Consider the following 25,933-nt stretch of genomic DNA (forward strand, 5'->3'; position numbering starts at 1 on the left):
GAAAGTGAATTTTGCAAGATTGCTAGACACAAAGTCAACATTAAAAAAATAAACTAAGCTTTTATAGGCTTAGCAACAAGCATCGAGACTAATGAAATCTGAGGAAAAACACAATGACACTAAAAAAAATCCAATACTATAAATAAACAAAATAAAAAATGTTTAGACCTGTACATTAATGAAAAACAAATGTAAGGTAACCATATCTATTTATGGATTACAAGACTTAATACTGTAAAGATTTCAGTTCTCCTAAATCAATCCATACATCTGAATTCCAGTAAGTTTATTTTCTTGATTCTCTTAAGTGAATGTTTTTTTTAAAGATTTTTTTTATTTATTTGACAGAGAGAGATCACAAGTAGGCAGAGAGGCAGGCAGAGAGAGAGAGAGAGAGAAGGAAGCAGGCTTCCTGCTGAGCAGAGAGCCCGATGCGGGACTCGATCCCAGGACCCTGAGATCATGACCTGAGCCGAAGGCAGCGGCCTAACCCACTGAGCCACCCCAGCGCCCATCTCTTAAGTGAATATTGACACTTGGTTTCACTTGGAAAGAAAAATGACAAGAACAACCACTCAGTCATGCAGAATACCATGGTAGAGAATTTCTACTACCAAATATTAAACTACAGTAATTAAAATAGTACAGAATTGAGCAAGGATATAAAATACACAAATGGAACAAAACGGAGTTCAGAAACAGCCCCACATGTGTATGATTCCTTGATTCACAGCAAAGGCAACCCCTGTCATGCAATGGAGGAAGGATGGTTCTTATAACAAACTGTACTGGGTGAACTGAGTATTTATCAGGAAAACAAATCTTAACCCAACACCTCAAACCATACACAAAACTCAATTCAAAATGGATAACAGATCTAAAACATGAAAGGTAAAAAGCAGAAGAAAGCATAAAAAAAATCTTTATGGACTTATGATAGGTAAGTATTTCTCCAACAAAACACAGAGCAATAGCCATAAAGGAAAAAAAAAAAAAAAAGAAGAGAAACTGGACAACATTAAAAAAAAAAAAAGGATTGAAAAAGTGAAAAGGCAAGCCATGATATGAGGGAAGTTATTTGAAATGCACACAATGAACAAAACACTCAGAATATATTATATACAGAATGTATACTAATAATTACTAAGAAAAAAGCAGTCAAGGAGACTGCCTAAGAAAAGGTAGTGAGGTACGACTTAACAGGTAAGTCATAAAAGAAGGTATCTAAAGGGCCAGGAAAGATATGAAAAGGTGATCAACTTCATCAAACATCACAGAAACTTAAAATTAAAATGATACTTTTGCTCACCCACCAGAACAGCTAAAATGAAAGGGATAAAAACTAGTAATGGTGAATATTTAGAGCAGCTGAGCAGCTGGAACTTTCACACCCTGTTAGCAGAGCAAAAATTATAAATCAGTAGAACCACTTTAGAAAACTATTGTTATTAAAGCTATCACAGGTATATTCTCTGACTTAGCAACTGTACCCCTCGGCATATACCCAAGCATTCATAGGTACCAAAGACACACACGGGAGTATTCAAAATAGCACTCTTTATAATAGTCTCAAAGTAGAAAACAACCCAAAATTCTATTTACAGTAGAAAAAATAAGTGTACACATTGTGTTCTATCCACTCAATGGGATATCATACATCAATGAAAACATATATGAATATGTAGATTTATAAAATACATCTACATATATACCCACATGCAACACTAACATTAATTTCACAAACATAATGTTGCCCAAACGAACACATGCTTTTCACATAAATTCAAAACCAGGGGTAATTAACCTATGTGTTAGAAAGTTCAGTTAATGATTTTCCTTCCCTGGGGCAGGGAGATAATGCCTGGGAGACAAGACAGAGAGTTTCTGGGGTGGTGCACTGGGATATGCTGGTTACGTGGCCATGTACTTTTTGCAATAACTCTCTTAGCCACACTTAGGATTTGTGTGCTTTTCTTTTATGTTATACTTTAATACAAAATTTACTTTCTAAATAGAAATACATTATGCCAAGAAGGACCAACACAAGGTTTCACTAGAAGCTCCCAAATGGAAGTCAAGTGAAAGCTTCCAAGTAGAATTGAAGTGAGGTGAAGCAGCTCTTAAGTGCATGGTAGTGTCAACCCCAAGAGTCTTAACTCACTCTTCTAATGACTTGAAGTGTGATTTTATCTTAGTAGCTCCAAAAATCCATCATTAAAAACTCTATTCGCTTTTACCTCCTTCAGTACTGCTCGCTAAACAACCCCAGAGGTTGGTAGTTCCTTCCATAAACCCTCCCAGCACCTAAACTTAGCATCTATTTGCCACATAGTTAAATTTCTTCTGTAGGCTATATGTTTTGAATGATTCTCCAGTGCTTCACAGTCTCTCTCTGATATGGTAAATATTCAAATTTGGATGAATAAGTGACACATATTCTCTTCAGCACAGAAAACTTTTTCCCCCATTTTAATGCAAGAATAATGAAACTTTTAACTCAAAATCCACAAGTTAAAAATGACAAATTACGTCTGTGCCTAATCAAACCTGAAAACCAAATTGTCTAACTACCTCCACAGTATGGTTTCTGCATTCTTTGCCAAAATCTCCTGAGAAGAAATTCAGACACCCTTACCCTTGCCCCATCTGGCAGCTTAGTAAGAAAATGACTTAGGTAAACTCAGCATATTAATTATTAATTCAGGCTAATTCTAGTTGCTGAGTATAGTGGCAAGCTTCATCTTTTAATAATATCATTTCCTTAGCTTAAAAAGCTCCATTACACAGTCACTTACATATGCCTAGCTCCTTTTTCTCTCTAAAGTTGGGATGTCTTTTCCACTGGTAGATCCAGTGTATCTATGCTGAATTTAAACATGACTCTCTATGGGATAATGAGAGTTCAGGGAATGTTACGCCCTTTGCCAGTTCTCTGCTTTTATGTTATTCCCCGAATAAACCCTATTTTACATTAATATTGCATGTGTTCATGAAGCAGGTCCCCCATGTTCCCTCTATGTGACATAGTCCTCAGATTTATGAAGGGACATTTACTTGCAAGCTTGCTTAGAATCATGATGGAATAGTTATTTTCTCACTCTCCCCTGTTTTATCAACCTTCATAAAGAATCATACTGTGTGAGCCCTACATTTTATCAGAAGAATTTTCATGAGATGAATCAGGAGTTCTCATCATTTAGGTCCAGTGACAACTCTAATCACTTCCACTAACTTCTCTATCAGCTATTCAGCTGAGTTTTGTCTCCAATTATATCCATATTACCAGATGAATTACTACTCAGACTCGGCAGATTTTATCTTTAGTGCTGTTCTGTTCCTCGTAAGCTTCCAGAAACCAGCTTTTCTGGAAACTTCTCCTGAGAGGTAAACTTTCCAGAGCAGAATCTACCCCTCCTGCATATGCTGTGAATACTAGATTATTTACAATATTCTATGAAACTATTTTTCCTTCTTTCCTGTAAACCAAGAGCATGGCAAACTTCTTAAAAGGCCAGGAGTAAAGATTTTAGGCCTATGGGCAACTACTCAATTGTGCTGTTACAATGTGAAATCAGGCACAGACAATATGTAAACAAATGCACATGGCAGTTTTCTAACAATGATTTGTTTGTCAAATGAGCCAGCTTGCCCATGAACCACAGTTTGCCAATACCTGCTCTAAACTCTTACAATTTCTGGTCTTCATATATCAGTACCATAATTATCTTGAACTTATAAGGGTTTATTGACACTGGTGCTAAAAATTAAGTTCAATATATTTTATCAATTAAAACTGAGATCAATATAATGACTGTTCTGGGAATATTTGTGATAATATGAGTTATAAAAAAATTCTCTTTATTTGTTGGTTAACCAGAAAATTTAAGTGACTAAAGCACATTCACTGATAACCATAGTTAACTTAGGTATTCCCTAATTATGAAAATAGAGGTGATAATTTATAATAATAATTAACCTATTAAAAACAAACATGATCAAATGAACAAAAGACTAAGTATATTACAATAAATCTACACAATGGACAGTAACGGTAGGACTACAGTGATCTCTTCTTTTCCCCTATATTTTCTAGAACCAACATCTATGATTTTTGCAATAAGAAAACGTTTCTTTAAAGCACATGATGACAAGCTAAAAGTGTTTAAATTTTTTATTTAGTTTGAAAACAAAAATAGACTTGGAATTAAATTTAAGAAAAACTCAACCATTCTATCCTATGCTCCTCTTTAAAAAAAAATATTTACATCAAGAATAAATAAGTTAAAATTCTCATTTACCTGTCGATTCCTCTCATCCATTATGCGTGTGATTTGAATTTTCTTCCGCCCCATTTTCAATCACCTTTCCTTCCTTATATTCCAAACATTTAATTCAAAATGTATTTTCTTCAATACCCTAATGCATCGTACACAGTTTCTATTATTTCAGCTTCTGGTGCAATGGCTACAGCTGAAATTTTCTAGAAGATCTAAAAGAAAACACAAATTAGAAAATTTAAGTTCTATAAGTTTGTAAATCATGGAAGTGTTATACAAATTTCAAACTTACCTCTACGCTGCACATAGGCACATATTGGTTGAAATTCCTGGTTACATATTAGTAGTTAACTTGAAGCTTTGTTAACATCACCCCTAAGAAATCCCTTGAATCTTTTTGTGCCTCTAGCTCTGGCTGAAAATAAGCTTTGAGTTTTTCTCAATGCATATAGTAAAAGTAACAAGAGCCAATACTTATTGGGATTTTTCTATGTGCCAAGAATTTTTCCATGTACCTGATATATCTTAACTCATTCAATCCAAACAGCATCTTTTTGGTTTAATTATCGTCACCATTTTATAAATAAGGATACTGAGGCAGAGAGATCCTAAATAAATATGTTCAAGGTAACACACACAGTAAAGGGCAGGGCTTGGAATATGAACTCAGGGACTCTGGCTCCAGAATTTCTCTGCTTGGAAAATATCCTTGGAAATATCCTTGGAAAGTTTCTGATGTCCTCCATGTCAAAGGATGAACTAATAATCTGGGTAGCCCCAATCTGCCCTTACAAATGATTCTTGCAAACTGCCCTCGCTACCACCCAAATTACTGTCAATCCATAAAGGCACCATATGATTTCATAATAATGTCCACTTATTAAATGAAATATTGTTCCTTTTAGCCATTTAATAAAATTCTCCTAATTTATCAAGATTCAGTTCCCCCGGATAGAGTAAACCATAGCACCTTATACTCTGTGGCTATTTGTATAATAAATTCTAAGTCCGTATTCCTGAGAGCATGAATCCTTCAAGAACAGGATTTTTTTTTTTTAATTATTCCATTTATCCCTGTAATTCAATGACTGGCAATGATATCATCTGTCATGTTCCGAATGACAGTTGTGTCAAAGACCTAGTGTTTTCAAAACTTACATAATAAAATATTTATAAGGGAATAAAAGACAAATACTAAAATACAATAATAAATTCCCAGGGGAATTTTATTCAAGTATTTCTAATATTGTGCATATACAGCCATAAAACTTTAAAAGTACTGTGCAAATCCATGTTTGATTAAATCTGGCTTTTGCTCAAAAGCAGTAATTTTTCATTTCTTAACACTACCATCATAACTATAAGCATGGCATGTCTTATGTATCTTCCCTTGTATTCTTTCATTTCTTCATTCATACAAACATTAACTGAACATCTATTAACAATTGATAACCTATTAACTGATCACCAACTTGCAAAAGTATTCTACTTCCAAACACTGAAGTAGGCACATAGAGTAAAATATTTAAAAAGAAAAAAGGCATGATTTCTGATCTCACTGAGTTCATAGTTTAGAGGGGAAAACAGACATTAATCAAACTACCATATAAATGAGTCCAGAAATTAAAATTAGGATGTTAGTTTATTTGACCTAAATTCACAAGTTAGGTAAGGCTTCCTTTGGAATGTGCCTCAAACCTGAGTATGAAGGTATACATTCTAAGCAGAGAGAATACCATGTGCACGGAAGCAGGAAACATTAGAAAAACTGAAGGATGGCTAGTCGACTGGTGGGAACCAAACAAACAACTGTGCTGTAGAATGTTTTTGCTTCCTCATGAGACTGCAATATAAACCAATAAAAGTCAGTTTATTCAAATCATGTTCCTTTACAGATCACACTGCATTCAATTCCCATTATAAAAATTTGAACTGTAGTAGACAAGATAAATGTTCGTGCATTTCAATTCTAATGCCTCTAATGCCTCTAAGGTGTATGTACTGCACTCTCTTTTAGAATCTGAAAAATTCTGAATTCTATTAGACCATATCTAAGCATTTTGCTTTTGACAATAGTTGAATAGGTTACTTCAACCTTCTCTCTTAAGATTTATTTATTTCAGACGGAGGGTGAGAGAACATAAGCAAGCACAAATGGTGGGGGGTGAGGGGACAGAGGTAGAAAATCTTCAAGGAGACTCCGACCTGAGCGCGAAGCCTGACAGAGTGCTCAATCCCACAAACAATGAGATCACAACCTGAGCCAAAAGTAAGTCAGATGCTTAACTGACTAAGTCACCCAGGAGCCCCAAACCAACCTTCTAATAATGAGAAAACAACAAGAAAAGTAATCTGTTCAAAACCACTGGAGAACTTCCAAGACAGAATTGAAGGGCTGAGATCTGGAAGAAACGGATGAGAACGCACTTCAGATTAATTCTCCCCCTAGTCATTAGTAGATTCTTAAAATATTGCCTGAGCCCCATGTCAGGTTCCCTGCTCAGCAGGGAGTCTGCTTCTCCCTCTTCCTCTCCACTCTTGCTCTCTCTCTCACTTTTTCTCAAATAAATAAGAGAGAGAGAGAGTGTGTGTGTGTGTGTGTGTGTGTGTGTGTGTGTGTTTATTTTTAGACCCAACAACGTTGGCTGAGAGGCTGAGAAGCTAAACAGAGCTTTCAACAGATCTTCAGTAGGACACAAAAATAGATGCAAGGTCTGCCAAGGAATAGCCCAGCCCCAGTAAACACACCGGGAGTAGGGAGGGAATCCAAAAGCCTATACCCTAGGTATATACGTAAATTAGAAATAGACCAGACCAACAAGGAGGAAAGTATAGCTTCATATCATCTCAATCCCTGATTAGGTTAAGGAATCTGGGCTACCTAGTGTCATTAGCCTAGCTGCAGGCCAATAAAAACTCCTGTAAAGATTTTAGCAAAAGTATATCTTACCAGCAAAAGTTAATATCATCTAGAAATTTAAATGATCTTATCATTATTATATAAAATGTCTAAAAATGAAAAATAACCAGTCAAGACCTGACTTGAAAACTAAGATTTTAAAATGGCAAGAAATCAGACCTATAGTAGATCCAAGTAATGGTGTTATCAGAAAAGAACTTTAAAATATGTGAATGTGTTCAAAGAATTAATAACGACTATTAGCAGATAATGCTAAAAGTATGGAAAACAACTGAAAAATACAATTCTGAAAACAGAAAATAAAAAAATAAATCATAATAGGTTAGAATACAGCTGAACAATCAATGATCCAGAAGCTAAGAAAGAGGAAAATACTCATACTGATGCCCAAAAAGACATAAATTGGGAAATACAGAAAAGAGTGTGAAAAACTTATGACACATGGATCCAAAATACATGTAACTGCAGTCCTTGAAAGAAAAGAGAGAAATGTTTAAAGACATATAGTTGAAAACTTTTTAAAAACTTACCAGTGACATCATGCCACAGAACCCAGATCTACAAACTCCCAAGCAAAACAAATCCAAAGAAAACCACAACAAAAAACATATCAAAGTAAAAAGGGTGGATGGAGAGAGACTCACGCAAAGAGACACAGCCACAGACAGAGAGATCTTAAAAGTAGTCAAAAAAGGAAAGATTTACAGTGGACTTTTTCACAGTAGTAATGGAAGTCAGAAGACATGGAATGATATTCTCAAAGTGCCAAGAGTGGGAGAAATGCCAAACTAGAATAGTCTATCTGGCAAGTAATACTCCTGAAGGGGGTGGGGGGGGGGCAAAACACAGACATCTGTAATCAAATAGAAACAAAGAATTTAACACCAAAAACAATGAAGGGACTTCTTCAAGTAGAAAGAAAAAAGGATGTTTTCTTTGCAGAAATGTCGGTTCATGTCTTCTGCCCATTTCTTGATTGGATTATTTGTTCTTAGGGTGTTGAGTTTGCTAAGTTCTTTATAGATTTTGGACACTAGCCCTTTATCTGATATGTCATTTGCAAATATCTTCTCCCATTCTGTCAGTTGTCTTTTGGTTTTGTTAACTGTTTCCTTTGCTGTATAAAAGCTTTGGATCTTGACAAAAATCCCAATAGTTCATTTTTGCCCTTGCTTCCCTTGCCTATGGCAATGAAAGATGTTGCTGCGGCTGAGGTCCAAGAGGTTGCTGCCTGTGTTCTCCTCAAGGATTTTGATGGATTCCTTTCTCACATTGAGGTCCTTCGTCTATTTGGAGTCTATTTTCGTGTGTGGTGTAAGGAAATGGTCCAATTTCATTTTTATGCATGTGGCTGTCCAATTTTCCTAACACCATTTATTGAAGAGGCTGTCTTTTTTCCATTGGACATTCTTTCCTGCTCTGTCAAAGAATAGTTGACCATAGAGTTGAGGGTCTATTTCTGGGCTTTCTATTCTATTCCATTGATCTATGTGTGTGTGTTTTTGTGCCAGTACCATGCTGTCTTGATGATGACAGCGTTGTAATAGAGTTTGAAGTCCGGAATTGTGATGCCACCAACTCTAGCTTTCTTTTTCAATATTCCTTTGTGTATTGGAGGTCTTTTCTTGTTCCATGTAAATTATAGGATTCTTTGTTCCATTTCTTTGAAAAAGATGGATGGTACTTTGATAGGAATTGCATTAAATGTGTAGATTGCTTTAGGTAGAATAGACATTTTCACAATATTTATTCTTCCAATCCAGGAGCATGGAACATTTCTGCAAAGAAGACATCCAGATGGCCAACAGACACATGAAAAAGTGCTCCATATCACTCGGCATCAGGGAAATACAAATCAAAACCACAATGAGATATCACCTCACACCAGTCAGGATGGCTAATATTAACAAGTCAGGAAATGACAGATGCTGGAGAGGATGCGGAGAAAGGGGAAACCCTCCTACACTGTTGGTCGGAATGCAAGCTGGTGCAACCACTCTGGAAAACAACATGGGGGTTCCTCAAAATGTTGAAAATAGAACTACCCTATGACCCAGCAATAGCTCTACTGGGTATTTACCCTAAAAATACAAACCTAGTGATCCAAAGGGGCACGTGCACCCGAATGTTTATAGCAGCAATGTCTATAATAGCCAAACTATGGAAAGAACCTAAATGTCCATCAATAGATGAATGGATAAAGAAGATGTGGTATATATACACAATGGAATACTATGCAGCCATCAAAAGAAATGAAATCTTGCCACTTGCAACGACGTGGATGGAACTAGAGGGTATCATGCTTAGCAAAATAAGTCAAGCGGAGAAAGACAACTATCATACGGTCTCCCTGATATGAGGAAGTGGAGATGCAACATGGGGGGTTAAGGGGGTCGGAGAAGAAAAAAATGAAACAAGATGGGACTGGGAGGGAGACAAACCATAAGTGATTCTTAATCTCACAAAACAAACTGAGGGTTGCTAGGGAGAGGGGGAGTGGGAGAAGGAAGGTGAGGTTATAGACATTGGGGAGGGTATGTGCTTTGATGAGTGCTGTGAAGTGTGTAAACCTGGCGATTCACAGACCTGTACCCCTGGGGATAAAAATATATGATATGTTTATAAAAAAAATAAAAAATTTTAAATAAAAAAAGAAGAATGAAAGAAAAAAGGATACCAGACACAGCTTGGATATTGCACCAAAAAGTACGTACATAAACAAACAAATAAGAATAAGGAAGAGGGTAAATATGTAACTCTGAGTAAATAGACTAAAGAAGATAATAATACACTGTAGAATTTAAAATATTAATAATACACAACAACAGTACAGTACAGGAGTAAATAAAGTTAAGGTGTTCTAAAACCCTTTCATTTAATGGGAAATAAAAAGAGTACTTTTTTACTTTTTGGACTTGAGTCAAAGATGCATGTAAGAGCAGTAAAAGTACAGAAAGCTAACAAGCTAATGGAAGGGGAAAATGAATTAATACCTGAATTGTATTAAAAAAAGATCTGATGACTACAAAAGTACATCTTAAATATGAGATAGAATGGAAGTAAAAGCATGGAGAACACACTGTGTAGAACACAAATCAAAAATAAAGATCTGTAGCTATACTTTATCACAGTACATTTTTTTATTTTTTTTGAAGATTTTATTTATTTATTTGACAGAGGGAGAGAGACACGGTGAGAGAGGAACACAAGCAGGGGGAGTGGGAGAGAGAGAAGCATGCTTCCCACGAAGCAGGGAGCCCGATGTAGGACTCAATTCCAGGACACAGTAAAAGCTCAATTCACTGGAAAGAGCTAGCAATTCTAAATCTGAATATACCTAGTAACACTTAAAGTCAGGAATCTGTTCCTTAAAATCAGATATCCTGTACAAAATCCTAACTAGGACTTTATTTTCCATGTTTTTAAATAGGAAAAATTATATTACATATAAACTCATAATCCCCAATCGTTTCTCTTTTAATACTTAACTGAAATACAGAAAATGTCCATTTATAATAGAAAATTACCATGGTTAGGATGTAAAATACTACATGACTTCAGATGCTATAGCTTTCTCACTGGCTTTATTTCCTTTTCCATGATTTAACACTTTCTGTGTTAAACACTTTTTGTGCTTTCTACAAAGCTAAGCAAAATTAAGGGACAAATACAACAGCAATTAGAAATTTATGCAAGACATACACATACAGCAGATAACAGCTCAAAGGCTTATAATATGGAAACCTCTTTCTTTTTGCCAGTAGCAACAGAGATGCACATTCCCTCTGTTGACAGAACATGACTCAAAAATGTCTACCTGTGATTCTAATGTTCTACAAATTGATTTGAAATTTAATTTGTGACTTTGCCCACATATCAGTTTGTTAAAATATTGTACTGAACTGTGCAGATGGAAAAACACTTTTGTTTTCAAAATTTATTTGAGAGAGAAAGCAGGGTTGGGAGAAGGCAGAGGCAGAAGGAATCTCAACCAGACCCTGCTGAGCACAGAGCCTGATGTCGGGCTCAATCTCACCACCCTGACATCATGACCTGAGCAAAAATCAAGAGTCAGACACTTAACGACTGAGCCACCAAGGCACCCCAAAAACATACTTTCTCCAAATAAACTTCAGTCAGTACCAAGGGAACTAGTAAGTAAGACGACAAATCTAGCAAGTTGATTTTAACAAAGCTTTCTCAGAAACTAATGGAACAAGCACACCAAAACAAGGAATAGATTAGAAGAAACAAAAAGATTTGAATTTTACAATTACCAGCCTGACATACAGTACAGTATGCCTAACAAGAGCAGAAGACACATTCCTTGTAAGTGAATAAAAACATTTGCCAAAAGTGACCACATGCTGGATCATAAACTGCTAACAAATTCCAAAGGACAGACATGTTTCTCTGACCTCCAATGAATTAAGCTATGAAGTAACAACAATATGATTAGAAATGCTTATAGAGTGAAATTAAGCAATAAACTTCTAATCAACTCATGGGTCAAAGAAGAAATCACAGCCACAATCAGAAAAGAATTGAACACTATACAATTCACATAACATCAAAAGTTATGGGATGCAGGTAACACCATGCTTAAGAGGGAAATTTATAGCTTTAGAACACATATATGGAGGAAAGGCCAAAAACCAATGTTCTTAGCAACCATCTGAAAGTGTTATAAAAAGAACAAATTAAACCCAAGACACTACAGATGAAGAAATAAAAGAGCATACCATAATGAAATAAAAAATATACAACAGAGATCAACAAAACTAAAAGTTAGTTCTTTGGAGGGAATAATAAAACTGGCAAGTTCCTGGAAAAAATAATAGAGGGGCTGAAAATAAAACAAATATCTGTCCCCAAAGGTTTTGGATTAAAAAATATGAACTTGTTTTTTATAACATGTGCTGCATTTACCACATGAAGATTAATACGAATAACCAACAAAAATCTGAAAGCAAATTATATCAAACTAAACTCATAAGTATAACTCTTTTTAACTACTACTTCCCATATTTCTGGCTCAAATGCTGTAGTAACATAATTTTAACACTCTTTAGATCCCATTAGGTGCTATAATTTAATTATACCTACCACCTTTTCACTGTTCCTCAGCCAGTTTATGTCTCTTTATCTAATTAAATTCTCATGCACCCTCACTCCCTCGGCTCTTGCTCTCCCTCTTCTCTCCTCCCTCCAGTCATTTCCTGGGAAAGAACCCGCTCTTGACTACCTGCTTACTTCCATGTAGCTGAATAGGCTGAGAATAAACAACCATACTCACCAGGCTAATTAATCTTTCCTTAAGTTCAGTAATTTTCCATTTCCCAGTTATGTGCTTGATTATTTGATGCCCTATTCTAACACTCTAACACTCATCACTCATCCTCACTTTCAGTCGATGACTTTGCTACCTATTCTACTTATGGAAAAAACAGTAATCAGAAGAGAATCTCCTCAAGTTCCTGCCATCATATCTATCAATCCATCAGCATCTGTCCGACTATACATGCCTTCTTTCCTATTTAGGTCTTGGCTACAGCAATTCCTCCTTTCTTTCCTTCAAAGTCAAAATTTTCTTCTATACTGAAGCAAGCACTCCCACGGGCAAAACATTAAATGAAAGATGCTATTATCTCAGTTATCCAAAACAAAACACAGAAAACAAAAATGCCTTGATCCTGAAATTTAAAATATACTAAAAGAAAAATCCATCTTTGCAGATTCTGAGATGTTTCAATTTCATAAAGATGTCAATTCTCCCCCAAATTAATCTAGAGATTCAATGCCATCCTAATCAAAATACCAGATTTCCTTTTATTACATGCAGAAACTAACAAGATTATTTTAAAATCCATTTGCGAATATAAAGAAGAGTCAAAACTACCTTGAAGAAAAGACTCATACAGTTATTTAATAGACTTATTATAAAATGAATAGTAATTGAGATGGTGTGATTTTGCCTGTTGTGTGTTTTGCATGTTGAAAGGACTGTACACCATGACAAAGTGGGACTTATTCCTGGAAATGTAAGGATGATTTAACACACTAATAAAATTAATCAATGTGATAAACCACATTAAGAGAATGAAGGAAAAAAACACATGACCCTCTAAATTGATGCAAAAGCAGCATGTGACAAAGTACAATATTCTTTTATGATAAACAAAATCAACTAGAAATAGAAGGAAACTACCTCAACAAAATAAAAATCATATAGGAAAACCCCACCGCTCACACCACGTTCAAGTGGTGAAAGACTAAAAGCTTTTCCTCTAAGATCAGGAATAAGACAGGAATGACTGATTTTGCCCCATAAATTCAACAGGGGAAGTTCTAGTCAAAGCAATTAAGCAAGAAAAATGAATAAAAGGTATCCAAACTGGAAAGGAAAAAGTGTAAGTACCTCTGTTTGCAGATGATGTGATCTTATACATAGAATCCACTAAAAAGATTCCACAAAAACCTGTTGAACTAATAAGTTCATCAAAGTAGTAGGATACAAATGAACACAATAAAATCAGTTGCATTTCTACACTAACAATAAACAGTTTGAAAGAAGAAAATAATTCCATTTGCCATAGCATCAAAAAAATTTTTTTTAATATTTTAGAGAGCGTGTGTGCGTGCAAGAGTGGGGAGAAACAGAGGGAAAGGAAGAGAATCCTCAAGCATGCTCCCCGCACAGCACAGAGCCCAATGTGGGGCTCAATCTCAGGATCATAATCTGAGCCAAAATCAGGATGCAAGAGCCAAAGCCAAAATTTGGCTTAACTGACTTGAGCCACCTTAGGTGCCTCTACAATAGCATCAGATTTTTTTTAAATATTCAGGAATTACCTTAGTCAATGTGAAAAACTTGCACACTGAAAACTCAACAACACTGATAAAAGAAACTAAAGAATACAGAATAAATAAAAAGACACCCTATGTTCACAGACTGTAAGACTTATTGTTGTTAACATACAGATATTACCCAAAGTGAACCACAAATTCAATGCAATCCCTATCAAGATCCCAAATTTTGAAAAGCCACCCTAAATTAATATTGAATCTCAAAGGTCTCCAAATATCCAAAACAATTTTGAAAAAGAACAAATTTGGAGGACACACACTCCCTAATGTTGAAATTTTCTATAAAACTATAGTAATCAATACAATATGGCATTGGCATAAAGACAGACACATAGATCAATGGAACAGAAGAAAGAGCACAGACAAATCCAGGAATACATGGCCAAATGTCAAAAAGTGTCCATGGACACTATCAACAGAGTAAATGAGCAACCCACCAAATAGAAGAAAATAATTCTATGTCATATTATCTGAGATTAATATCCACAATATATAAAGAATCCCTAAAACTCAAAACCAAAAATAGGCAGAGGACTTGAATAGACATTTCTCCAAAGATGATATACAAATGGTCAATAAGCACGTGAAATGATACTCAACATCACTAATCATTAGGCAAATGCAAATCAAAACCACAATGACATACCACTTCACACAATTTGGACAACTATCCTTAAAACCAACGAAAACCAAAAAAAAAAAGTCATATTGTGAATGGGGGTAAATGTGAAACCTTGTGCGTTGCTTGGGGGAATGTAAAATGGTACTGTTGCTGTGAATGGTACTGTGAATGGTACTTTATGCTGGTTACTCAAAAGATTAAACAGCAAATAATCATTTGATCCAAAAATTCCACTTCTAGGTCTATATACAAGAGAACCGTAAGCAGGGACTTGAATAATATTTTTGTACATCTATGTTCATAGGAGCGTTATCCACACTTAAAAGGTAGAAAAATCCCAATGTCATTGGCAGATGAACAGAAAAACAAAACGTGTTATCTACATACAGTAGAGTATTTTTCAGCTTTACAGAAAATCCTATCTCTTAGGGTACCTGAGTAACTCTGCCAGTTAAGCATCTCCCTTCAGCTCAGGGTGTGATCTCAGTGTCCTGTCAGGCCTCCTGCTCAGTGGACAGCCTGCTTCCCCCTCCCTCTGACCCCTGCACCACTCATGAGTGCATGCACACATGTGCTCTTCTCAATCAACAAATAAAATCTTTTTTTTAAAAGATTTTATTTATTTATTTGACACAGAGAGATCACAAGTAGGCAGAGAGGCAGGCAGAGAGGAGGAAGCAGGCTTCCTGTCCAGCAGAGAGCCCGATGTGGGGCTCGATCCCAGGACCCTGGGATCATGACCCGCACCGAAAGCAGAGGCTTAACCCACTGAGCCACCCAGGCGCCCCATCAATCAACAAATAAAACCTTAAAAAAAAAGAGATACCTTCACTGATAAAACGGTTATAAAAAAAAAAAATCCTAACATTTGTTATAACACGAATAAACCTTAAAAATATATGATAAAAGAAAGAGGTCAAAAAAGACACCTATTAGATAATTCCATTTATATAAGGTACAAAGAGTAGTCAAAATTCATAGAGAAAGTAAAATAGTTCCCAGCGATGACAGAGAGGGACAAATGGAAAATTATTGCTTAATGAGTGCACAGTTTTAAAATGGGATGATGAAAAAGTTCTGGAGATGGTGGTGATTATTGCACAGCGATAGAAGTTTGCTTAATACCACCATACTATACATTTAAAAATGATTAAAATGATAAATACTGTGTTATATACATTCTACCACACTTTCAAAAAATATAAATGCTAAACAAAAGTATGTACACACCTTTAAAACAACTGCAGGATTATGATTTTATTAAATGAAGCTAACCACTAACATATTCGGTCAACGGAGTGCTAATTCTATATGATAAAACTAAAGGAATTGTAAGAAATGGAAACATTTAAAACTAACCTTTGAGACTAATAGTCATCTTTAGCAAACACAGATGGCATTTTCCCCGCAAAGTAATATATCTTATCCTTCCGGGGAGGGGAAGGAATCTCACTAACTCCAAGGCCTATATCTGTGTTCAGGCAACATTAAAGTCAAAAATCAGTTTAAACTGAACTCTCAGTTAACTGAAATTCTTTTTAGTGGGTCATTTTCATAAAATCAGAAACCACATTTTTAGAAAGACTTCCAATATGGGTTCTGCTGTCTTAATTTAAGAAATACCAGGGCACCTGTGGTTCAGTCAGTAGAGCTTGTGACTCTAGATCTCAGGTTATGAGTTCAATCCCCACGAAGGGGGGTACAGTTCACTTAATTTAAAAAAAAAAAAAAAAAGGGAAAGAGAAATAACATCGTCTAACACTCAAAATCATACTAATACTGATCACAGAATTTCAGTCTTTTCAAATCAATTTTGTTTACTGTTTTAAAGAACTCTGTTGCTTAAGTAACTAAATATTTTAAGAGCATGAACTTTAAACACATGGTGAACTTTACTTTCTAAGGTTAGCTCTTATTAAATAAACATCAATCTCTGAGTTCATCAGAACATCTCATTCTGATGATCCTGGTAAATCAATTCTTAATGTTTTTCAAAAACTTTTAGTAAAAAGTACTAACTTTTTAGTAAAAAGTACCTTTGTAGTAGAAGTAACTGTGTACAATCAACAACTGAGCTTTTTAAACAAATAAACAAGTACTTAACAAGAGAAAATCTTGAATGATTCATTACTGCTTTAAAAGAAGGGAACTTAGAGGACACCTGGGTGGTTCAGTTAGTTAAGCACTGGCTCTTGATTTCAGCTCAGGTCTGGATCTCAGGGTCCTAGGATTGAGCCTCTGTTGAGCTCCGTGCTCAGCAGGGAGTCCACGTGAAGATTCTCTCCCTCTGTTCCTGACCCAGCTTGTGTTGGCAGGCACATTCTCTCTCAAATAAATAAATTGTTAGAGGAAAGAAGAAGGAAGAAGGAGGAAGGAAGGAAGGAAGGAAAGAAGGAGAAGAAGGAGGAGGAAGAGTAGGAGGAGGAGGAGGAGGAGGGGACTTAATTCAATTTGGGACATATTAAACCTGAGATGGTCATGGATCATACAATTGAAAATGTCAAACAGGAACCTAGGCACAAGACTCAGAGATTAGAGCTAAAAATATGCCTTTGGGAATCTTGAGCATATAATTATTAATGTTGTGGGAAACACTGTGCTCATTTGGGATAACATAAAATGAAATCAGCACCAAAGTCCTAAGGAACACAATATATATTACTGTTGCAAATGAATACCCCAGAACTATCACCTAGACATGAGGTTTTTAAACAATGTGGTCAACAGTAAAGAATAAAAAGACTTTTAAGATTTTATCGACTTATTTGAAAGAAAGAGAGCAAGAGAGGGTGAGTCTGAGTCTGGACAGAGAGAGGGAGAGACTCCCCACTGAGCAGGGAGCCCGATGTGGGGCTTGAGCCAGGGACTCTGGGATCAAGACCCGAGTTGAAGGCAGATACTTAACCAACTGAGCCACCCAGGCACCTCTAAAGAAAAAGAATTTTTTAAATATTTTCCAAAAAGAAATCTTTCAGCTTCCCTTGAAAAAATGCATTCTACTTTGAAGTAGTAGAAAAGGAAGAAAGTTCCTATAAACAACACCACAATGGCTGCCTTTAAATTAAAGAAGAAAGACAAATCCTGAAGACCAAAAATCATGAACTTTAAACACCGCTGAAATCTTCCTTCTGCTTTAGCATTTTGCGCCATTTCCAATTACTCCTTCTTCACAACTTGCTTAGAATTTCAAAGCCCTATCTGACTGAGAAGATCCATTACTATTTGAGTAAGAAAGGTGGATCCTAGCCACAAACATTTCACTGTTTGAGCTGCATAACCTTCAGTATCTCACAATTTCTAAAACTAACTTTTTATGAGAAAAATTGAAATTATACATATTATATGTACCACATGGGGCTAGAACAAAATGCTACACAATTGTAAATATTTGCGGGAGAGTGAATCATTATTACTACTAACAAATGTATTTCCAAGCATGATATTAGTATTTATGATCATAAAAAAATGAGTATTTACTGCATTCATGCTATTTCACATATTTACTTTCTTTGAAACATATTAATACCTTTTTTTGTACATACACTAGAAATCAGGAGAAAAACTTCAACGGAAAATATTCTCTTATAATTAATTTTCAAAAATTAAATGTCCAATTGGTATCTACGGTTATACCATAAAAAAAAAAGCAAACTAAAACATAAGAGTATATAATACATATATTACATACGTAGTTTCTACATAGTTTAAATTCTTTTGCTTAAGCTTAGTAGATACTCTGAATTCTTCCCTTTTCTTTAAATATTCATCAACAAAAAGAAGGGGAACTGCTGAGTGAATACTGTTCCAGGACCCATTTTAATCTATACATTTTTCTTTAGCAAACTTCAATCCAGGTGCTTGGAAAACAACAGAATCCTGTAATTTCCAGTTTATCTTAGAAATCACCAATTTATCTTAGAAACCTTGTATTGCACCTTACACACATTTATCTTCTTAAATTCAGTGGGTTAAAGCCTCTGCCTTTGGCCCAGGTCACGATGGGGTCTTGGGATAGAGCCCTGCATCAGGCTTTCTGCTCAGTGGGGAGCCCGCTTCCCCCCTCTTTGTTTGCCTCTCTGCCTACTTGTGATCTCTGCCTGTCAAATAAATAAATAAAATATTTAGAAAATTAAAAAATAAAAATAGGAATTTGACTCTATTTTTCCCATCCTGCCTGTGTGTATACAAGTTCTGGCCTGTAGGATACTTGGCTTCAATTGAAAAAATTATGCCTCTTCTCCTACTTCCCCAAACTGAAAGATATCATAAAATGGACGCTTCCTCTGTCAAAGTTTTAAAAGAAAAATATAGAAACATAAGAAACTGGTATCATGGGGTGCCTGACTGGCTCATTCTGTTAAGTGTCTGACTCTTATTCAGCTCAGATCATGATCTCAAGGTTGTGAGATAGTGCCCCACATTGGGCTCTGCACTGGGCATGGAACCTACTTAAGATTCTCTCTCTCCCTCTACCTCTGGCCTTCCCCCTCCCCTCCCTCCCTCCTCTCTACCACTCCCCATCCCTCTCTCTCTCAAAAAAATAAAATAAAAATTTAAAAGTAAAAAATTTTTAAAAGGAAACTGGTATCACAATAAAGTACTTTAACAAAGGATTCATTTTATAAGTCATAAGGTTTGAATACCACTTAATACCCCCTAAATTTTACATTTTATATTAAATAAAACTGTTCTTAAAACAAGTACAAAAAATGTCAAGTTCCACTCCCTTTTCTTACTGAGATAATCATCAGGCACATCAATGAGGTCTAATATCTATTGAAAATGTTAATGTTAAAACACATCAAAAGCTATCCCCTACTAACATTTTTCAAAATTTTATTATTTCAATATGCTCTGGTATTAATGTAACTAACTTCTTTTCCATTTTGAATACAGGAGGAATTCAGATAAAGTTTCAGTCACGAAAACATTTTTTTTTATTTGATAGAGATCGCAAGTAGGCAGAAAGGCAGGCAGAGAGAGCGGGGGAGGCGGGGGCGGGAAGCAGGCTCCCTGCTGAGCAGAGAGCCCCATGTGGGGCTCGATCCCAGGACCCTGAGATCATGACCTGAGCCAAAGGCAGAGGCTTTAACCCACTGAGCCACGGGGGCGCCCCCATGAAAACGTTCGAAGAGCACTATACATCTTACAATCTGGAACCATGAACCTAGACCACTGTAAATTTGTAAGTCAAACACCCTACTCAGAAGCTTTGCAAATATGCACCTATGATTTAAGGAGGCAAATTCAAGTTACAAATGTTAAGCTGACATTTTTAAAAAATCTCTTAACTCTGCTTAACTTTTTTCTTTGACCCTTCCTAAGATATTTTCAGGAAATATTTGTACACTTCATCTTTCATTTGAACATCTTTCTCAGCTTATATCTAACTCATGTCCTCAAATCCACACTTTCTTCTATTTATTGTCACAGAAAATATGGACTACTTCAGGTTTTTTTTTCTTTTTTTAAATAAGGCTAAATGATATGGAAGATGAAGTGAGAACAATGAAAAAGTTAGGATTATCTCAGCGGTATTGCTAAATATATGAAAAACTGTCAGAGTACAACAGAATGCGCTTCAAATGGACAGTATAAATTCCCTTAATTAATCTACATTAAGCCACAAAATGAACTCCAAAAAGACTACTATTCAAGCTAAAAAGACCGTCTGATTTTAAGAAAGGAAATCATTTCCATTGTGTTTATTTACTTCATAACATAATGAAAAATATCTTACTAGAAATGATATATCAGCAAGAAAGTGCACTTCATATGATCCTCGCAGAAAATTCTTTGCTCCTTTTTCACAAAATGCAATTGCTATAGGAAAAAAAAAAAATGAGATGGGTAAGTGTTCTTAACTCCAAAATTGAACTAAATATGTTTTGTCATTATACATTATACATTCCAACACTATGCCCGGCAGATAGCTCCAAAAATACTTGCTGAAAAATAGGAAAATAAATATTTAAGTCATTTGTGGTATTTGCCTAATAAAAACATAATGTTAGCCAATGGGGAATTTCTAATGTCACTAACCTATTTTTTCAGTTAAGTATTATTTAGATGTTCAGTAATGTTCGATAACTCACTAGATTCACAAATTGGGTTTCCTAGGTCCCATTTTCCTACACTCTAGATCCAATGATATGCTTTCTATTTACCTTGTACACACAGCCTACTGAATGTGCGCTTTGCTAAAATAATTGGAAGTATTCACTATATTATGTTCTCATTTATAAAAGAAAATTGTCAGAGGGTCAGTGATCTGCGTTGCCGTAAAATATGTTTGTATTCAAATACATGTATGCTTGTAGCTTTCACTGTCTTTTAAAGGTAATAATGAAATGAAAATAATGAACATAAGATTGCCAAAGTGAACATAAAACTGATGTCAATAATTCATATTTAAAAAAGGAACACTGGTGAATACTAACCAAGGATCAGTACATAAAGAATAATCCAGTTCTTTGAATAACAGTAAGGCCTTTAGGTATAAAGGAAAGATGGTAAAAGCCCCTTCCCTCAGTCCCCACCTTGCTCACCCAGATGGGCCAGGACCAATTATGGTGTTGTTCATCCAATAATTTAGAAATGCATGACTGGATGACTCTACCACCTCCCAAGTAAATCTGCTACATCAAATAAAAATGGTAATTTCTCCATGAAAAGAAATACCAGTCTTTAGAATCTGATTCGGCAATATTAATTACTGTGATACTATAATTTTATTTCCATTTCAAATCAACCCCTTCTCTAGAGGGGAAAAAATACAAATTGCCAAATATTCTTTTTGTATTAATAAATTAAATATTAAAAGCCTGAACTTTTAAGACATATAGACACACAAATAAGCTTTTTTTGGCAAGGTTAAAAAGAGCTTGCTTTAAAAAGCCAATTTTAGGGCGCCTGGGTGGCTCAGTGGGTTAAGCCGCTGCCTTGGGCTCAGATCATGATTCTAGGATCCTAGGATTGAGTCCCATATCCAGCTCCTTGCTCAGCAGGGAGCCAGCCTACTTTTCCCTATGTGTGCTATTTCCCCAGCTGATATGCACACTCTTATGGTCTCTACTCTCTCACTCTTTCTCTGACAAATAAACACAATCTTTAAAAATAAATAAATAATGAATTGTTATTGGAAATTTGTGTTTTGTACATAGTTCTCAATTTCTAAAAGGAAATATTTTAAAAAATCAAATTCTTTTATAATGTTCTATAATGAAACATACTCTTACCTTTAAAATAAAACCTGAACGAAAATGTTAGTGCTACATCCAGTTATCATTAAATTTCATATATTAAATCTCCAAATCTCATTGCTTCTGTCCAGGCAAGGGCTAGACAACCTGCATCTCCAATTGCTATTACTCCCAAATCTGATTCCGTGATCCCCACCAACCTCCTAGCTAGACACTCTACCTTTTTTTTTTTTTTTTTGAGAGGGAGCGGCTTGCATTCATATAAGCAAGCAGGTTGGGGAGAGGGGTTTAGCAAAGGGAAAGGGAGACAGAGACTCCTAAGCAGGCTCCATACCAAGCATGGAACCAACTGCAGAACCCTGAGATCATGACCTGAGCCAAATCCAGTCAGACACCCAACTGAGTCACCCAGTCCCTCCATTTCTAATCAGCCTACATTGTTGTTAACCTGGACTTCAAGCTCTGTAATTCCGCTCAAATTTTCACCTCTGCTAGAAAACAGTGTGCCCCCATCTCTTAATCTTCCCCAGTTTAACGGCACCTTCTGTGACAGCAACCTCAGGAATACTCTTACCATCACAATCACTTCTGGGAGGTGGGGGGGAGTAAAATCATACTGAGTTTTGTTTAAGTATGAGCCTCTTCTATTCTATACTTTATGTTTTTTTTAGAGAAAGAACTTCATGCATTTTTATATCCCCAATATCTAGTTAGTATTTGGAATAGAATTCAATATAGTTCATTCAGAAAATATTTACTGAGTATCCAATATACTCCAGACACCTTTCTTGTTCTAGTGAAAAATCTCTACATCTCTACGACTGATCTCATGGAGCTTGCATTCTAGTTGGGGAAGCCTACATCACAGAATGAATGAGGAATATGTAATATACAGCAGTTATATGAAGTCCTTAATAAAAAAAAAAAGAGAGTGAGAGAGAGAGAGAGAAAGCAAGGAAGTAAGTACTATCATATGGGATTAAGATTTGAGAAAGACTTAATGAGATGATGACAATAACAGCAACTGCAACAGCAGTATTTATCATATGCTAACCAATATCCTAACTGCTTTAGATGCAGTTAGGAACAGCAACAAAGGCAAGCCAACAATAATCTCATTATTATCCTCAAAAGGAAACTGACAGACTAAGAAGGTACCTACCAAGGTCACATAGCAAAGTCAGTCAAGTTGTCTAACCCGGGCATGCTTTTAACAGTTATGCACAACCACAGTTCAGCTCACTTTTTTTTTTTTAAGGTTTTATATATTTATTTGTGAGAGAGAGAGCGAGTACGAGCAGGGGGAGAGGAAGAAGGAGAGGACGAAGCAGACTCCTTGCTGAGCAGGGAGCCCAACTCTGCTGGAGCTCAATCCCAGGACTCTGAGAACATGACCTGAGCCCTGAACCAAAGGCAGATGGCAAACCACTGAGTGACCGAGCCACTCATGTCATGAGATACCATGACAACAGGTGAGTGCTTGCTGTGAACAAAAATGATAAACACTGACAACTTCTCAAACTTATTCTTAAAATAAGTTTTAAGTTTCTATAGGATAATTACCAGAGCAGAAATTACACAAGACAATATCACAAAATCACATGGATACATCTTGTAAAGAAGTAATCTGAAACAAATAAAAACAGTGTAGACACTATCATTCCAATAATAGTTGAATGTCAAATATCACAGTTTATATAGTGAAACAAGTTACTACAACTTCCAATTTTCCATATTAACAAGAAGGGTTAAATGAAATGACTGATTCAAACTCCTCTTTTCAAATATCTCAACTACATTTTACAAAGCAAATAGATAACACTTAATACAATTGCTGATGATAACTGAAGACCTGAATGACCCAAGAAAAACCACTCCCTAATGCCTTCTCCTGTTATACTAGCTTGTTAATTATGTGCTTAATCAGTGAATGCCAACAAATTAGAAAGCAAAATGAAACAAAGTGCTCCTGACAGGGTATTAACATTCCCTGTATTAAGTCTTAAGGGCCTAAAATTCTAAGCATCTCCTCAAGCGTTGATAAAAAAAAAAAAAAACCTCAACCTAATTATGAAGAAAATTTCTACTTTATGTTTGAACTTACCAAATTTCACTGGATACCTCTGCCCTGAGTATAATGCAGTGTGAAAGAAAAGAGGTTTGTATATGCAAACAGCTTTTAAAATCAATTCTGATTAAGGGGAAAATTAAACAGGCAATAACCAAAAATAAGTCTATAAACACAATAAATGGTGCATATTTGCTCAAATATTAATTTCATTTTGTAATGACTGAACGTTAACAGTCTTCAGGACCCCCAGCATGGCCTGGTACAACCTGTTTTGCTGGTAAACCTGTCTGGATTACAAAATGGGGAAGTGTTTTGAGATTCCAGGAGGACGGGGCTCCTAGGTGGTTCAATCAGTTAAGTGTCTGTCTTAGGCTCAAGTCATGATTCCAGGGTCCTAGGATGGAGCCCCACATAGGACTCCTTGCTCACTAGGAAGGCTGTTTCTTCCTCTTTCTCTGCCTGTTGTTCCTTTGTTCCTCCCGCTTGCTGCTTTCTCTGTTAAAAAAAAAAAAAGAGAGGAGTGATATGACTGGGTTTAATCACCAGCTTCATTTGAGATAGGAAGAACTACCTGAGAAATGTTCTCTAGGTAGAATCATCTCTTTTTAAAAAGATTTTATTTATTTATTTATTTATTTATTTATTTATTTATTTATTTGAGAGAGAAAGAGAGCGCGTACGTGGGGGAGGAGGAGTGCGAGGGACAAGCTCAGATGCAGGGCTCAATACCAGACCCTGAGATCATCACCTGAACCCAAAGCAAGAACTGGATTCCTCAGGCACTGAGCCACCCAGGCGCCTTTGGATTAATCTCTATCTTGAGGTTATATCTAGGATATTCTCCAGAGGTATATAATCAGGGCACCCAAACATCATAGAATAATAGGAAAATAAGACACCAGCTTCCTCCTCATTGGCTAACTCCCTAACTTCTGATTTGATTCTGGGGGGATAGAAAGGACACATTTGTTCTCATGCGAGTTTGAGTTTGCTGTTTTGTATTACTAACTAAATTCACATAATTGTGCAAGGGTTGCTAGAAATTTTAATCTTGCAAATCTGAAACTCTATGCACAGGGAAGAACAACCCCGTTCCTTCCACCCCTCAGCCCTGGGAGCCATGGTTCCAATTTCTGTTTGTAGAAATTTGACTGCTTTATTTTTTATTTTATTTTTATTATTATTTTAAGATTTTATTCATTTATTTGACAGACAGAGATCACAAGTAGGCAGAGAGGAGGAAGCAGGCTCCCCGCCGAGCAGAAAGCCCAGAGTGGGGCTCGATCCCAGGACTCTGGGATCATGACCTGAGCTGAAGGCAGAGGCTTTAACCTACTGAGCCACCCAGCTGTCCCTATTTTATATTATTTTCAACCATTTTAGAGATCTCATATAAGGGGACTCAGAAAATCTGGTGTCTGTGTGTGTATGTGAGACTGGCTTATTTTGTGGAACGCAATATCCTTAAGTTTCATTCATATGTAACGTGTGACAGAATTTCCTTCTTTTTAAAGAATAATATTACATTTTCTTTACTCATTCACACCACATTCTCTCAGCCCATCCATCCATCCATGGGCTCCTGGGAATAGTGCCCTATAAACCTAGAAATGCAGAAACCCCGTTCAGATCCTGATTTCAGTTTTCCGCAATACAGAAGTGGGATTACTGGATCATAGAGTATTTTTTAATTTTTGGAGGAAACTTCGCACCATGTTCCACAGCAGTTGCACTGTTTCACATTCCCAACCATCTGCGCTCCAATTTGTTCACGTCCCTCCACAGCCCTGCCCGCTACCAGAAGTCTTCGTGACAGGAAGGGTAGGCTGATGCGGCAACCTTGGTAGTCGTCGTCTTTGAAGAAATTGTGACAGTTTTCTATCAACCACCACCCTGATCAATGTGCATCAATAGTGAAACGAGACCCTCCTCCCAGCTAAGATTACAGCTTGCTAAATGCACAGATGACGGTTA

The 25,933-nt window shown here is 36.1% G+C and overlaps 2 protein-coding genes across 2 annotated transcripts in view; both read right to left on the reverse strand.

Annotated features, from left to right (window-relative positions):
- The window catches only part of LOC309867506 (myocyte-specific enhancer factor 2A-like), a gene marked incomplete at its 5' end in the record, with an annotated part of 98,664 nt that extends 94,312 nt beyond the window's left edge, over positions 1-4,352 (reverse strand). The window contains 1 exon segment of the mRNA XM_082736423.1: positions 4,299-4,352. Coding sequence (XP_082592549.1) covers positions 4,299-4,352 — 54 coding nt within the window.
- Positions 1-25,933, reverse strand: part of MCTP2 (multiple C2 and transmembrane domain containing 2) — a 646,489-nt gene that overhangs the window by 427,052 nt on the left and 193,504 nt on the right.

Source organism: Mustela nivalis, assembly GCF_964662115.1.
Source record: "Mustela nivalis genome assembly, chromosome: 6".
NCBI classification, from domain to species: Eukaryota; Metazoa; Chordata; class Mammalia; order Carnivora; family Mustelidae; genus Mustela; species Mustela nivalis.